This window comes from Pristiophorus japonicus, chromosome 18 (genome assembly GCF_044704955.1).
Source record: "Pristiophorus japonicus isolate sPriJap1 chromosome 18, sPriJap1.hap1, whole genome shotgun sequence".
Taxonomy (NCBI): Eukaryota; Metazoa; Chordata; class Chondrichthyes; family Pristiophoridae; genus Pristiophorus; species Pristiophorus japonicus.
In genome coordinates, this window is record NC_091994.1 from 1779410 (window position 1) to 1794845 (window position 15436).

The 15436-nt window shown below is 49.3% G+C and overlaps 1 protein-coding gene across 6 annotated transcripts in view; it reads right to left on the reverse strand.

Moving 5' to 3' along the window:
* Positions 1–1258: 1258 nt before the first annotated feature.
* The window catches only part of gatad2ab (GATA zinc finger domain containing 2Ab), a 156840-nt gene continuing 142662 nt past the window's right edge, over positions 1259–15436 (reverse strand). For 4 of the 6 annotated variants that reach the window (XM_070859551.1, XM_070859549.1, XM_070859553.1 and 1 more), the window contains 6 exons: positions 13939–14130; positions 11840–12116; positions 9717–9919; positions 8440–8535; positions 2802–2979; positions 1259–1689 (listed from right to left, as the gene is read on the reverse strand). In XM_070859551.1, the coding sequence (XP_070715652.1) occupies positions 1556–1689; positions 2802–2979; positions 8440–8535; positions 9717–9919; positions 11840–12116; positions 13939–14130 (1080 nt within the window). In that variant the 3' untranslated portion in view covers positions 1259–1555. The remainder of the gene's footprint in view (positions 1690–2801; positions 2980–8439; positions 8536–9716; positions 9920–11839; positions 12117–13938; positions 14131–15436) is intronic. The other 2 variants (XM_070859554.1, XM_070859552.1) reach the window with 1 other exon arrangement.

Here is a 15436-nt window from a genome sequence, read left to right on the forward strand (position 1 = left end):
AGAGCCCAAAAGAAAATATGAATCATCTTCTCCCTCCCACCCCCACTTCCAATGAGTTTGGAACGTAGACTCAGGCACCTTTTAAAAGCCAGTGTTGGGGCATTCCTGCCTGCTCTGTGGCAACAGCAATGGGAGACCAACAAAGCACTCCAAAGTGGAGAGGCGCCCAAATAGTACCGGAGCCACAATGGGAAGGGGGGAGAAGAGGGGAGGAGCGTTGAATAAAAAGACGAGACTACTCACCCTCCTGAAGTGCCTTCAGCAATGTGGAAGCTGTGTCCTGGTTTCGAGCGGATATTCAGGGCAGCCTGCACACCCCCTTGTTACTTCACAAAGGACTCCAAAGCAAAGCCCTCGTCGACATAAACCTCTCCACTCAAAGCAATAGGAAGCGAGTCGTGTCTCGGGTTAGCCATCCATTCCCACACCACTACAGGCGCTGCTTGTAAACACACTGATGTTCGCGGATATGTGGCTGTGCATTTTTGGGGAGTGGTGTGGGTATCATTGCACATTCTTCCAACAAATATCGGGCTGCCCCACCTATCCTTCTCTCCCCCCACCACCCCAAAACAAATTCTTTTCTGAAAAAAGGTGACGCCATTTATGACCACGGTTGCATTGCAAGTGGGCAGGGAGGGCGGGGTTGAATCCTCAACGAAAATTGCACGGTTTGCTGAATAGCGATTAGCCTAGCATGCTTTAGAGTTGGGAGTTACCAAAAATATATATATATAGTGGGAGAGGAGAAGTAGCTTGGTGATCCTTCAACATTGCCCGGTCCGCTTGAAATCTCAAGTCTCTGGTTCCTGTAAACGGAACACTCCGAATTACCCGAGTGACTGGCTCGGTCGCCATCTTCTCAACTGTCCCCCGCGTGTTCATCCACCCGGATTATTGCGTTTGCAGTCATGATGAGAGAGGAAGAAACATAACACCGCCCCCCCACCCCCACCCCCCGTCAAATAAAACAATACAGCTATCGTAGAACTCGAGATCGATCATGGTGCCCCTTGTACGGTGAAGCTGGAAAACAGAGAGACACACGCGTGCACACAGACGCATGTGCGCGCGCGCACACACATACACAGGCGTGTGCACACAATCAGACGCGCATACACGCACGCGCACAGGCACGCACACAATCAGACGCGCATACACACACGCGTGCACGCACGCAATCAGACGCACATACAAACGCGCACAGACCCGCGCGCACGCATGCACACGTAATCACGTACACACCGCACAGGAGCGAGCGAGTACAAAAATGATCTAATTTCCCCATACAGCTTTCATTATAATCCAACAAAACGAATACCCATTTGTAAATGGTCACATGTTGTACTTTTTCCTTATACATTGTGTAAGAACAGTGTCCAATTGGGAAAGAAATGCAGCTTCCATCCTATCGTACTACGGGAAATCGCCTGGTTGCTGGGTTTGACGTGGGCCCCACACCTTTGACTGGTTGGACAGCAGTGAAGAAAGAGGGGTGCAAAGTGATGGCCACTGTCTCTGAGCTTGGTTTCTTCCCCCTCCCCCACCACCCCATTTATTTCCATGTGGTGGCCGATTGGCTGATGGATCGTGAGGGGATCATGTCCAGCAGGTATTCACGCTGACGATCCACGGCCGACGAGGTCTTGTGCACCGATAGATTCGGGCTAACGTATGCCATGGTAACTCCTAGACGCGGAGAGAAGCGGCAATAATTACTTGCTGCACCAATCTCAAGCAGCAAAAGAAAAACGCTATTCTCAAAATCACTGACGGAATATTTATGTCTGATTCGAAGCAGGCACATTGGCTGGAGTTTTAAATTATTGTTTGCCCCCACCCCCCAACCACTGACTCGCAGGCTCAACAATTACAAATCTCTCTCCTTTCCGGCCATCATGCGATCATTTAAAACGAATGTCACAGGGTATACTTCCTGCGTCATCATTGGACCGAGCTTGTATGGTAGGAGGGTCAGGATATACCCACAAGAACATGAGAAATAGGAGGAGTCAGCCTGCTCCGCCATTCAATAAGATCACGGCTGATCTTCGACCTCAACTCCACTTTCCCGCCCGATCTCTACAACCCTCGATTCCCCCAGAGTTCAAAAATCTATCGATCTCAGCCTTGAATATACTCAAGAGACTGAGCCTCCACAGCCCTCTGGGGCAGAGAATTCCAAAGATTCACCACCCTCTGAGTGAAGAAATTCCTCCTCATCTCAGTCCTAAATGGCCGACCCCTTATCCTGAGACTGTGACCCCTGGTTCTAGACTCCCCAGCCCGGGGGAACACCCTCCCTGCATCTACCCTGTCAAGCCCCCTCAGTATTCAAAAGGACATGGAAAAGACACAATTATATGAGGCATTTCTGTCCTTGTCACCTCGTCCATAATTGCCAGCTGTGCTTTCAGACGTCAACTCCCAAACTCTGGATGGCACCCCCCCAAACCTTCCTGTCGCTCTCCTCCTTTAAGACTCTTCTCTTTGACCAAGCTTTTAGGCCTCTGTCAAATTTTGTTTGATAATGCGCCTGTTGAGCGCCTTGGGACGTTTTACTATGTTAAAGGCACTATATAAATACAAGTTGTTATTGTACTCCAACACCCTAAAAATCTTGCAGAATAAGCAGGAGCTGATATTCGCTGTGTATTGCGTTTCACAAGAAGTAGGGGGGGGGGGGGCGCGAGGCGAGCGGGAGGGTGGGGGCGAGCGGGGAAGGGAGCGAGCGGGTGGGAGAGCGGGAGGGTGAACGGGAGACACACACAGACCGAGTGGAGGAGCACTGTGTTGATTACCTGTATTGGCGATCTGCTTCTTCCAGGTGGTGGTGTTGCCTTTGATGCCGGCTCTCTCGGCGTGCTTACCTTGCCGAAGAGGCATGTTCTGCAGCTGAGACGACTGGCTAAACGTGTGCAGTACTCCTCGGGCAGTGGCTGTAATCGACTGAGGACCTCGAGACATCTGGCTGGAGCTCTAGGTAAATTAAAATCACCAGAGTTTGTTGCAAGTAATTTAAAAAAATGCACCGTTCAATTGTTGCCCCTTCAGGTTCGGTACTTCAATGATAACGGGGCAGTTTCACATCCTGAACGCAGAGTGTCAACATAAAAGGTGAAATACAAGAAAGGTTGGATGCAAAACAAGGCTGGCCCTTCCTCTGCCTCAGTCCAAAACTTAGAAGAGCAACAATCCTCTCTCCAATTGCACCAATATCACAATTATTCACGACCACCATCGCCCCCCTGTGGCTTGTCTGAATGGAATGACAATGAGTGCTGTCTCAGAGGCGGTTTTGGGCTGTAGGCCCCTCACAGTAAGCTGACAGGGGGAGGCGATCAGGACTGGGCCCAACCCATGTGCAAGCTGTGATCCTGACCAACGGACCCAATCCACGTCCGGACTGGGGTCAAGCAAGGCTGCATCATCGCGCCAACCCTCTTCTCGATCTTCCTCAACACTCCATTTCACGCTGGAGAAATACCACCAATGCTGTCTCCGCAAGATCCTGCAAATCCCCTGGGAGGGCAGACACACCAATGTTAGCGTCGTCGACCAGGCCAACATCCCCAGCATTGAAGCACTGACCACACTCGACCCAGCTCCGTTGGGCAGGCCACATTGTTCACATGCCTGACACAAGACTCCCAAAAGCAAGCACTCTGCTCGGAACTCCTTCAAGCGAGCCCCAGGTGGGCAGTGGAAACGTTACAAGGACACCCTCAAAGCCTCCCTGATAAAGTGCAACATCCCCACCGACACCTGGGAGTCCCTGGCCAAAGACCGCCCTAAGTGGAGGAAGTGCATCCGGGAGGGCGCTGAGCACTTCGAGTCTCGTCTCCAAGAGCATGCAGAAAGCAAGCGCAGGCAGCGGAAGGAGCGTGCGGCAAACCAGTCCCACCCACCCCTTCCCTCAACCACTGTCTGTCCCACCTGTGACAGAGACTGTCATTCCTGTATTGGACTGTTCAATCACCTGAGAACTCACTTTGAGTGGAAGCAAGTCTTCCTCGATTCAGAGGGACTGCCTAAGAAGCAGCAGCAGCATGGTCTGACCAACCAATAATTATGTTGCTCAACCTCTGTCCGGATTCTGGCCACAGCAATTTCAATCAGCATCAGGTTCCAGGAAACACATCTGTTACGGTGTTTAGCTAGATTGTGATTTTGAGATGGGGAACACGCAGGCAAGGGTTTATTCAGATCAGTTTTGAAAAGACAGAGTTTCTTGTGTAGGAAGAGAGTCCCATTAATTGCAAAATCAGTTATAAAACATTGACCACTTTTTTTCCCTTTAAGTTTAGTGACAATTACTTAAATCTTTTCAGGTGGAGTTTCCGAGTGCCTGTTGATGTGACTTCCTTCGCAGATCTCCCAAGGTGCTACTCACTAGCAGCGGAGCAGAGGGGGTCCCAGGGCTGAGCGGGACGCGAGACAGGGGTGCGACATTGAAGGGGCTGGGGCACTCGGAGCAAACAGGAAGTCAATGATAGGTCAATGATGGCCGCCTGCTGCGATGTGGCTCTTGCGTTTGATTGGTCAGTCTAGGCAGGTGACTGCGACGGACTACTGATTTCCCTTAAAAGCAATATACAAGATGGGCCACATCTTCAATCTAGTACATAGAATCAAAGATATTTACGGTACGGAAGGAGGCCATTTCGGCCCATCGTGTCAGTGCCGGCCGACAAAGAGCGATCCAGTCAAATCCCACTTCCGAACACTATAGGTTACGGCACTTCAAATGCACATCCAAGCTTGCTGGGAACATAAAAACTGACTGCAAAAGCTTCTATAGATATGTGAAGAGAAAAAGATTAGTGAAGACAAACGTAGGTCCCTTGCAGTCAGAATCAGGTGAATTTAAAATGGGGAACAAAGAAATGGCAGACCAATTGAACAAATACTTTGGATCTATCTTCACTAAAGAAGACACAAATAACCTTCCGGAAATACTAGGGGTTCGAGGGTCTAGTGAAAAGAAGGAACTGAAGGAAATCCTTATTAGTCAGGAAATTGTGTTAGGGAAATTGATGGGATCGAAGGCCGATAAATCCCCAGGGCCTGATGAGTAACTTTGGGATGCAGCCTAAGAAAGTGGCCCTAGAAATAGTGGATGCATTGGTGATCATTTTCCAACATTCTATAGACTCTGGATCAGTTCCTATGGACTGGAGGGTAGCTAATGTAACCCCACTTTTTAAAAAAAGGAGGGAGAGAAAACGGGGAATTATAGACCGGTTAGCCTGACATCGGTGGTGGGGGAAATGTTGGAATCAATTATTAAAGATGAAATAGCAGCGCATTTGGAAGGCATTGACAGGATCGGTCCAAGTCAGCATGGATTATGAAAGGGAAATCATGCTTGACAAATCTTCTAGAATTTTTTTGAGGATGTAACTAGTAGAGTGGACAAGGGAGAACCAGTGGATGTGGTGTATTTGGACTTTCAAAAGGCTTTTGACAAGGTCCCACACAAGAGATTAGTGTGCAAAATTAAAGCACATGGTATTGGGGGTAATGTATTGACGTGGATAGAGAACTGGTTGGCAGACAGGAAGCAGAGAGTTGGGATAAACGGGTCCTTTTCAGAATGGCAGGCAGTGACTAGTGGGGTACCGCAGGGTTCAGTGCTGGGACCCCAGCTATTTACAAGAGACATTCAATTCCTTCATCGAAATCATTGATGTAATATCTCCAAGTTTGCAGATGACATTAAGTTGGGTGGCAGTGTGAGCTGTGAGGAGGATGCTAAGAGGCTGCAGGGTGACTTGGACAGGTTAGGTGAGTGGGAAAATGCATGGCAGATGCAGTATAATGTGGATAAATGTGAGGTTATCCACTTTAATGGCAAAAACAGAAAGACAGATTATCTGAATGGTGACAGATAAGGAAAAGGGGAGGGGCAACAAGACCTGGGTGTCATGGTACATCAGTCATTGAAGTTTGGCATGCAGGTACAGCAGGCGGTGAAGGCAGCAAATGGCATGTTGGCCTTCATAGCTAGGGGATTTGAGTATAGGAGCAGGGAGGTCTTACTGCAGTTGTACAGGGCATTGGTGAGGCCTCACCTGGAACAGTGTGTTCAGTTTTGTCTCCTAATCTGAGGAAGGACGCTCTTGCTATTGAGGGAGTGTAGCAAAGGTTCACCAGACTGATTCCTGGGATGGCAGGACTGACATATGAGGAGAGACTGGAACAACTGGGCCTGTATCCACTGGAGTTTAGAAGAATGATTGGACAGGTTAGAGGCAGGAAGAATGTTCCCGTTGCTGGGGAGTTCCAGAACCAGGGGTCACAGTCTAAGAATAAGGGGTAAGCCATTTAGGACCTAGATGAGGAGAAACTTCTTCACTCAGAGTTGTTAACCCGTGGAATTCCCTGCCGCAGAGAGTTGTTGAGGCCAGTTCATTGGATATATTCAAAAGGGAGTTAGATATGGCCCTTACGGCCAAAGGGATCAAGGGGTATGGAGAGAAAGCAGGAAAGAGGTACTGAGGTTGAATGATCAGCCATGATCTTATTGAATAATGTTGCAGGCTCGAAGGGCCGAATGGCCTACTCCTGCACCTATTTTCTATGTAAGTACTTTTAAAAAATGTGATGAGGGTTTCTGCCTCTAGCACCATTTCAGGCCGTGAGTTCCAGACCCCCACCACCCTCTGGGTGAAAACATTTCCCCTCAAATCCCCTCTAAACCTCCCCCCCAATTATTTTAAATCTATATCCCCTGGTTATTGACCTCTCTGCTAAGGGAAATAGGTCCTTCCTATCCACTATCTCGGCCGCTCATAATTTTATACACCTCACTAAGGTCCCCTCAGTTCCAAAGAAAACCTCAGCCTTGCCTCAGTTATCTTTCCTCATAGCTAAAATTCTTCAGTCCCTGCAACATCCTCGTAAATCTCCTCGGTACCCTCTCTAGTGTGATCACATCTTTATTGCAATCAATTAAAACCGATGTTCAACTGCTAACCAGTTTCATTGTGCGTCGTGACCTCAAAGCAATCATGGAAGGAAATGCCTCTTGTTTCAATTGTGATGGAGACAATTTCTACATTACACCGTTTAATGGTATTTGTAACTAGGCCAAGCCAATGGGCTTGTACATTTTAAATACAAGCTCTGGCTGCCGGTTCTGCTTCCCACCCTGGCTACCACTGTTTTAGAAGAATGAGAGGTGATCTCATTGAAACATACAACATTCTTACAGGGCTTGACAGGGTAGATGCAGGGAGGGTGTTTCCCCCGGGCTGGGGAGTCTAGAACCAGGGGTCACAGTCTCAGGATAAGGACTGAGATGAGGAGAAATTTCTTCACTCAGAGGGTGGTGAATCTTTGGAATTCTCTGCCCCAGAGGGCTGTGGAGGCTCAGTCGTTGAGTATATTCGAGACGGAGATCGACAGATTTGTGGATATTAAGGGAATCAAGGGATGTGGGGATAGTGCAGGAAAGTGGAGTTGAGGTCGAAGATCAGCCGTGATCTCATTGAATGGCAGAGCAGGCTCGAGGGGCCGAATGGCCTGCTCCGAATTCTGAGTTAGCTACAGCAAATACACAATTCCCTCTGGAGCCATTATATATTAATGGCACAAAGATACTCTCCAGCCCAAGTGACAGGGTACGTGATGGCTTGCTCTTGATGATGTTTGACAGAGGGTGGGAAGCACCAGGAATGGTATAAGCCAGACACAAGAAGTGAGGGCAATTGTCTTTCCAGGCAACAGGAATAATTAATACTGACTGCACGTTTGCAGAGAAAATGCTACGCTTTTGTTTGCAGAAGCCAGCTGCCTATTGTAAAAGATCTGCTTTTGATCGGAGATGGAAGAAGTTGCCTATATCAGACATATTTAGTGCAGCCTGCTGCCATATTTTCAGATCACTGCTTTCAACCATTTTGCTCCACAGCACAGCTGTGAGAATGAACTCCAGCCACCCAAATCTGAATGAAGGAACTCAGAGAAGGCTCTCCATGAATTTTGACGCACTTAGTTATTTCCAGCTCAGAAATCTGGTCAACGTACCGATGAAAGGCAAGTATTATACTGCTCCTAATTTGGATTTTGCTTCTGTATAAATTTACAACTTGTAATAAACTTGGGGTTTCCACTGCAGCCTGAAATATATGGCATTTTTCCACCTCGCAGAGCAATCAAGGGAGTTTGGTGGTCATCGAGCAGATCTTTCCAATGTGCATCTTGGGAGAGTGTGTGGGGATGCTCGTTAATCTTGAGCAGGCCAACCCATTCACCTCACCCAGTGATGTACGTCTGTTTCAGACCACAGAGGGTGCGGACCTGCCCATGGAAAATGCTGCGAGCACGAACAGATTGCCGGGAGAAGCCAGAGCTGGAACGGTCGCAACTGATCGCGGAGACAGCTCGTCGACTCAGAGCACGCGGCTCTAAAGGCTAATTTAATGAGCTACTTGCCTTCCACACTTGTTTCACCGCGTGGTGTTGCACCGTAGAGTCCTGCTTGCTCTGTACGGTGGAAGCTGTCTGTTGCAGTATCCGTTGTTCGATCTCCTGCAAAATGAAACAAAACGGTGTCCTTTCTACAAAAACAAGATACCGTGGGTTGCTGGAAATAAAAACAGAAAATGCTGGAAATACTCAGCAGGTCAGGCAGCATCTGTGGAGAGAGAAACAGAGTTAGCGTTTCAGTTCTGACGAAAGGTCATCGACCTGAAACTTGAACTCAGTTTCTCTCTCTCCACAGATGCTGCCTGACCTGAGTATTTCCAGCATTTTGTCTCCTTTCGACACATCAGCATCTCCATCATGCCTGTGCACCGGGAAAAGGTAAATGCCTGCTGTAGAGAATTGGACCCCAAGCTCCCTCTTTCTCTCTCCTCCTCCTGCCCAAGCTGTTTGTATTGATGATGCTGGAGAAGAACCCTCCCTCCCCAGTCTGGGAGAGATACTTGCCCTGGGAACCTGGTCATCAGTGAGCTGAATTCTGCCCCCCGCTCCCACATCAAAGTAATCAATAAAATGCTTTTCCTCTAAAGGAGGAGGTCACTCACTCAATAACAGATAGTGACAAAGCTTAAACAGAGGAAAATTTAAATATATTGCATTACTAACACTGGGGTACAGTACTGGTGGGTACAGGTCTGTCACTGTATACCACTGGGGTACAATACTGGTGGGTACAGGTCTGTCACTGTATAACACTGGGGTACAGTACTGGTGGGTACAGGTCTGTCACTGTATAACACTGGGGTACAGTACTGGTGGGTACAGGTCTGTCACTGTATAACACTGGGGTACAATACTGGTGGGTACAGGTCTGTCACTGTATAACACTGGGGTACAGTACTGGTGGGTACAGGTCTGTCACTGTATAACACTGGGGTACAGTACTGGTGGGTACAGGTCTGTCACTGTATAACACTCGGGTACAGTACTGGTGGGTACAGGTCTGTCACTGTATAACACTGGGGTACAATACTGGTGGGTACAGGTCTGTCACTGTATAACACTGTGGTACAGTACGTATGGAAAGAGGTCTGGTGGTGGAAAGAATCTGAGGGGATGAATTAAGTGCAACATTTGATGCACATTAAACTGGATGAGAGCAATCTGCCCTTCATGTATTGGCAATGATGTGAAATGAGCCTCCTGGCAACACTGGGACTGGGAACAGTGGCAGGATTGTCACAGGTGCCGAACCCGTCTGAGTCTGTAACTTCCTGCCCGCTTACCTGTTCTTGCTGAAGGGCCTTCACAAATGCCGCTTTCAGGCGATTGGTATGTTCAGCTTTCAATGCCTTCTTCTGATTGGACGTCACGCACTGCTCGCACATGATCGTCCCAGTCTTTCCTTGCCTCCAACGACAAGTGAAGTCAGTTTTACATTGAGAACAAGCGTATGGCTCTTGTGTCGATCCCTGCGTGGAACCTTTACCTGTGAAAGCAGGTAAACACAGTGCATTCAGAACACAAAAAAAACATACATTTCTATAGAGCCTTTCATGACCACCGGACAATTCAAAGCACTTTACAGCCAATGAAGTACTTTTGAAATGTAGTCACTGTTGTAATGTGGGAAACGCGGCAGCCAGTGTACACACAGCAAGCTCCCACACACAGCAATGTGATAATGACCAGATAATCTGTTTTTAGGTGCTGATTGAGGGATAAATATTGGCCAACAGGCAGGTCAAGATAAACCCGCCCTTGTTGCCAAGTCCAAGTTAAGCAGGATGAATGTGACTGAGTGGATCGAGTGTGGTACCAGTACAACCCGGGTCTTAGTTGGGTTGATAATGAAGATGGTATCGCTGGCTTCAAGTACTTGTACCCCATGAGGAAGCAACCCACTCAGGTTTACACGGCAGAATCTGGGGACACTCAGTTCAGCCTGATCACATCCTCACCCTCGGTCCACACACACAGGACTGGGAGGAGAAACTTCTTCACTCAGAGGGCGGTGAATCTTTGGAATTCTCTACACCAGAGGCTCGTGGAGGCTCAGTCGTTGAGTATATTCAAGATACAGATCGACAGACTTTTGGATATTAAGGGAATGAAGGGATATGGGGATCGGGCAGGGAAGTGGAGTTGAGGTCGAACATCAGCCACGATCTCACTGAATGGTGGAGCAGGCTCGAGGGGCCGAATGGCCGACTCCTGCTCCGAATTCTTATGTTCTCATACACCTACCAACAACAATGGCCAGCAGCGGAAACCCTGCGGTATTTTTCACTGCTCTCCCTAGCGCAGGTCTGTGCAGGTGAATTGTAGCCTTGCCTGAAAATTGCTGTCTCAGTGCAAGCTCGGGACTGATCCCAGCTGCTTTAGTGATCGAGAATACAGATTTAATACGAGAGAAATAAAACCAGAGTAGACGAGGAAAATATTTTTACGCAGCGAGTTGTTGTGATCGGGAACGCGCTGCCTGAAAGGACGGTGGGAGCAGATTCAATAGTGACTTTCAAACGGGGAATTGGATAAATACTTGAAGGGGGGAAAAAAATGCAGGGCTGTGGGGAAAGAGCAGGGGGGGGGGGGGGGGGGGAGTGGGACACACTGCATATCTCGTTCAAAGTGGCAGCACAGGCTCAATGGGCCGAACAGCCGCCTTCGGTACTGTAAGTTTCTATGGCTGTTGCAGTACATTCCAGTACTAGAAGTTATCGCAGTTTTCTTGGACTTCAAATTCTTAAATTCTATCCTCGACTAACACCAAAATCAGATCTGGAGCCTTGATTTTAGAATCCAGACCCAACATGACAACTACAGGAAACAAGCAGGAGGGAGGGAGGGAGGGAGGGAGGGAGGGAAAGAGAAAGGCATTAATTGGCCGGCTCGTTCAAAGAGCTGGCAAGGCTTGACGGTCGAACAGCCCCCTTCAGTGACAAGTGTATATGAGCCGTCGTCTGAAGAAAGGCTGAGCAGGTTGGGCCTGTACTCATTGGAGTTTAGAAGACTGAGAGGTGATCTTATTGAAACATACAAGACTCTGAGGGGGCTTGGCAGGATAGATGCAGAGAGGATGTTTCCCCTCGTGGGGGAATCTAGAACTAGGGGACATAGTCTCAGAATAAGGGGTCGCCCATTTAAAATGGAAATGAGGAGAAATTTCTTCTCTCAGTGGGTTGTAAATCTGTGGGATTCTCTGCCCCAGAGAGCTGTGGAGGCTGGGTCATTGAATATATTTAAGGTGGAGACAGACAGAAGGGAGTGAAGGGTTATGGGGAGTGGGCGGGGAAGTGGAGCTGAGCCCCAGCCATGATCTTATTGAATGGCCGACTCCTGCTCCTATTTTTTATGTTCTTAACGATCCGACAGGCAAAGTATTGTGCGCAGGAAGCACGGCGCTAACCTTGTGTCTCGAGAAGGTTGTGTACCACCTCCTCGAGTCCCACCAGGTAGATGAACTCGTTGTTGGCGGCGCTCGGGAGGAAGTTCAGCTCGGGGGCTGGAGGCTTTGGTGGCGGGATTTCCAGCAGCGTTTTCTCCAGCTGCTTGCGGAGGGCCAGCTTGGCCGCGGCCTGCCGGCTGGCCGGAGATTCATTGGAGTTCATGATGGATGACCCGGTGTTGCTGCCGACATTCGACTGAGCCGAATTCAGCGATGAACCTTTCATCGTACTCGAGGCCTGCAAAAACAAAGATCTAGTTGGCCGATGGAAACAGCGAGCAGTTAAAACTGAGACAGAACAGGGCTCTCTCCAGCCAAACACCTCAAAATTATCTTTTCCTCCCCCGGAGGCACGGTTCTCACTGGGGGTCCAGTTCCAAAAGCACCATTAACCCTCCACTACCATCCCGAGTCTTAATTATTTATTTATTGGTTCACGCGATGTGGGCGCACGTTTATTCCCCTCGAGAAGGTGGTGGTGAGCCGCCTTCTTGAACCGCTGCAGTCCGTGTGGTGAAGGTGCTCCCACAGTGCTGTTAGGGAGGGAGTTCCAGGATTGTGACCCAGCGACGATGAAGGAATGGCCGATATATTTCCAAGTCAGGATGGCGTGTGACTGGGAGGGGAACGTGGAGGTGGTGGTGTTCCCATGCACCTGCTGCCCTTGTCCTTCTAGGTGGTAGAGGTCGCAGGTTTGGGAGGTGCTGCCGAAGAAGCCTTGGCGAGTTTGATGACCTCAACTCATTTCTCAGTGAACAGGACCATCGAATCACCTGCTTGCGAGAAGCGTCCAATCTCAGAAGTTGTAAAAACTTTGGTGAGGAACCCCTGGTGGCTATCCCCAGTGCCGCACAGAGTCACTAAGACTAGTTGGGATTACTGTCTGAGCTCAGGTATTTGAAAACAACCAGGGCAGTTCAAATGGACACACTTCCCCTGGACTGGACTGAGGGAGTGAGGAGATGTTGGAAGCAAGGACCCCCCCCCTGTGCCCCCACCCAATCTGAAAGTGCACATCACGAGAGAACAGGATTAGAGTTAGCCGTGAAACCTCCCACAGTTGAACATCTCCTCATAAAAGAGGCGGGTGGTACACTGGTGCAAGAGACTGAAACGTCACTCTGCTGCAGCCGGAGGTGCTCTTCTGAAGTTTGGGGAAGAGACTGAGGGGATGGGTAAAGGTATCAGGGGAGATGGAAAGCAGGCGGGCGTGGCGTTGAGGTACAGATCTGCCATAATCATAATTTAATAGAACAGTAGAATAAGTTCGAGGGGCTGAATGGCCTACTCATGTTCCTATGTCCCTGTAAGGGAAGGAGCTTTACTTTGCAGTTCACCTTTGATGTACCGAACCCAGTGTTGGCATTAACAGCGTGTGGGGGAAAAAAACTGGTAATGTTTCATTCCTCAACAGTGGCATCCTTAAGCACAACCCTCCCCAAATATCCATAGCAGGTTACATAATCAGTGCTAACTCTGATATAGTCGCCATGTTGAAATCAAGACTCGTACCCCATCTCCTATTGTCATTCATTCTTTCCCAGGATCTCAAAGCCGATCCTTTCCCAGGATCCCTTCCCCTTACAATCTTGAGTTCGAAACACACAGACTGTCAGCTGATCCTTACTAGCGCTCAACTCAGAGCTCCGACACGGCAAGTGAGGCCCAGGTGGGCAGAGGAAACGTTACAAGGACACCCTCAAAGCCTCCGACACCTGGGAGTCCCTGACCCAAGACCGCCCTAAGTGGAGAAGCACCCGGGAGGGCACTGAGCACCTCGAGTCTCATCGCCGGGAGCTAAGCACAGACAGCGGGAGGAGCACACGACAACCCAAACACCCCACCCACCCGCCCCTCCAACCACCGTCTGCCCCAGACACCACCTGAGACAGAGACTGCAGGTCCTGCATTGGGCTCATCAGTCACCCGAGAACTCGTATTAGCATGAAGCAAGTCATCCTCGACTCCGAGGGACTGCCTGAGAAGATGACGACGACTTCCCCACCCCGGCCCAGCCCGATGTGGACACGGTTCGGGGTACCCCCCCGTCGGCAGCTTACCTGTGGAATGTTGACGAGCAGGCTGGTGTTGGGGACGTTGGCCACGCGAATCAATCCCTGCGAAAGGATCCTCTGGCCCTGGATCTGCACCGTGTTGGGCACCGAGGCCCGGGGGGCCAGTAGCAGGGGCGGTGGAGCCGTGCTGGCATGTGGCCTGATGGCGTGGATTTGCTGGGGAGAAACAGACATTGGCTAACAGAATGGGGCAATGACGGATGGAATGGTGTGAGCGGAGGGGTGGGGTGGGGAAATGAAAGCAAGGCAGAAAAGAAAAGGGGAGAGGTTATTCAGGATTCCAGCAAGGTACATCGCACTGCAGTGCAGTCATACAGAGGTAAGCAACCTGCTCACAACTGGAGTTGTTGAGTTGCTCCAGAATATTGTTGACACTGTATAAAGCAGATTCACAAACAGGGTGCAAGCAAAGTGTGCAAAAACAAGTAAAAAAACTTAAGGGGAAAAGAGCAAGTTTAATTTATGGAGGAGATGGCAAAGAGAGACACAGAAGAGGGCAAAACATATCTGCAACATGCACTTTTCAGCTACCCATTCCACTCATGGATATCTAAAAATATATTTAAAACCTACAACCTGGCAATATTTATTATCATAGAAACTTACAGCACGGAAGGAGGCCATTTCGGCCCATCATGTCCGCGCCGGTCGACAAAGAGCCACCCGGCCTATCCCACATTCCAGCTCTGGGTCCGTAGCCCTGCAGGTTACGGCTCAAGTGAATCTCCCACGACCACAGATATAATGGGAACCGAGCAAGCAGGCTCGTCATGCTGTAACTGCGCCCTCCGCACAGTGCCGACGACACAGTAACACGGGACGAGAACGCAGTCGCGATCCGGGGTACGCAGACCCACAGCACAACATCTGTGGCTTTACTCAACCTGTTATATTAAGTGATTTGCACACTTGGGATAGCAGTGAGATTTGCACTACACTAAAAAAGTAACAAGACGATAAAATGCTGAGAGCAGTGTAAGAAATAGCGCCACCTAGTGGACTACTGCGGTAATGCTGCCGCTGATGTAAATTCAATGACGGCATTAGGTGACAGGTCACCTGACAAGTTCCTGAGCAGAGCCATCTGGTAAGTATGTGCATTGTGATGTGGTAGAATATATCACAAGCAGCAAATTACAAAGGCGGCGGCTGTGGGGAATCTGCCATTTTCAGCACGTTTGGTTGCTGCTGATAGTTGGTCCTACGAAGGAGGACATGGTTTTGGTAAGGTCACTTTGAAGTGCTTTTGTACAGTACAGTGCAGCTTAAAAAGCACAGAAAATGCTGGAAACACTCAGTAGATCAGACAGCATCTGCAGAGAGAGAAAGAGTTAACGTTTCAGGTCTGAGACATCAACTCTGTGTTTCCCCCCTGTACTGAAATCCCGTTTCTTTTCAATATTTCTTCTTGGGATATGAGTAGCATGAGAATCAGGAGGAGCCGGCCATTCAGCCCCTCGAGCCTGCTCCGCCATTCAATAAG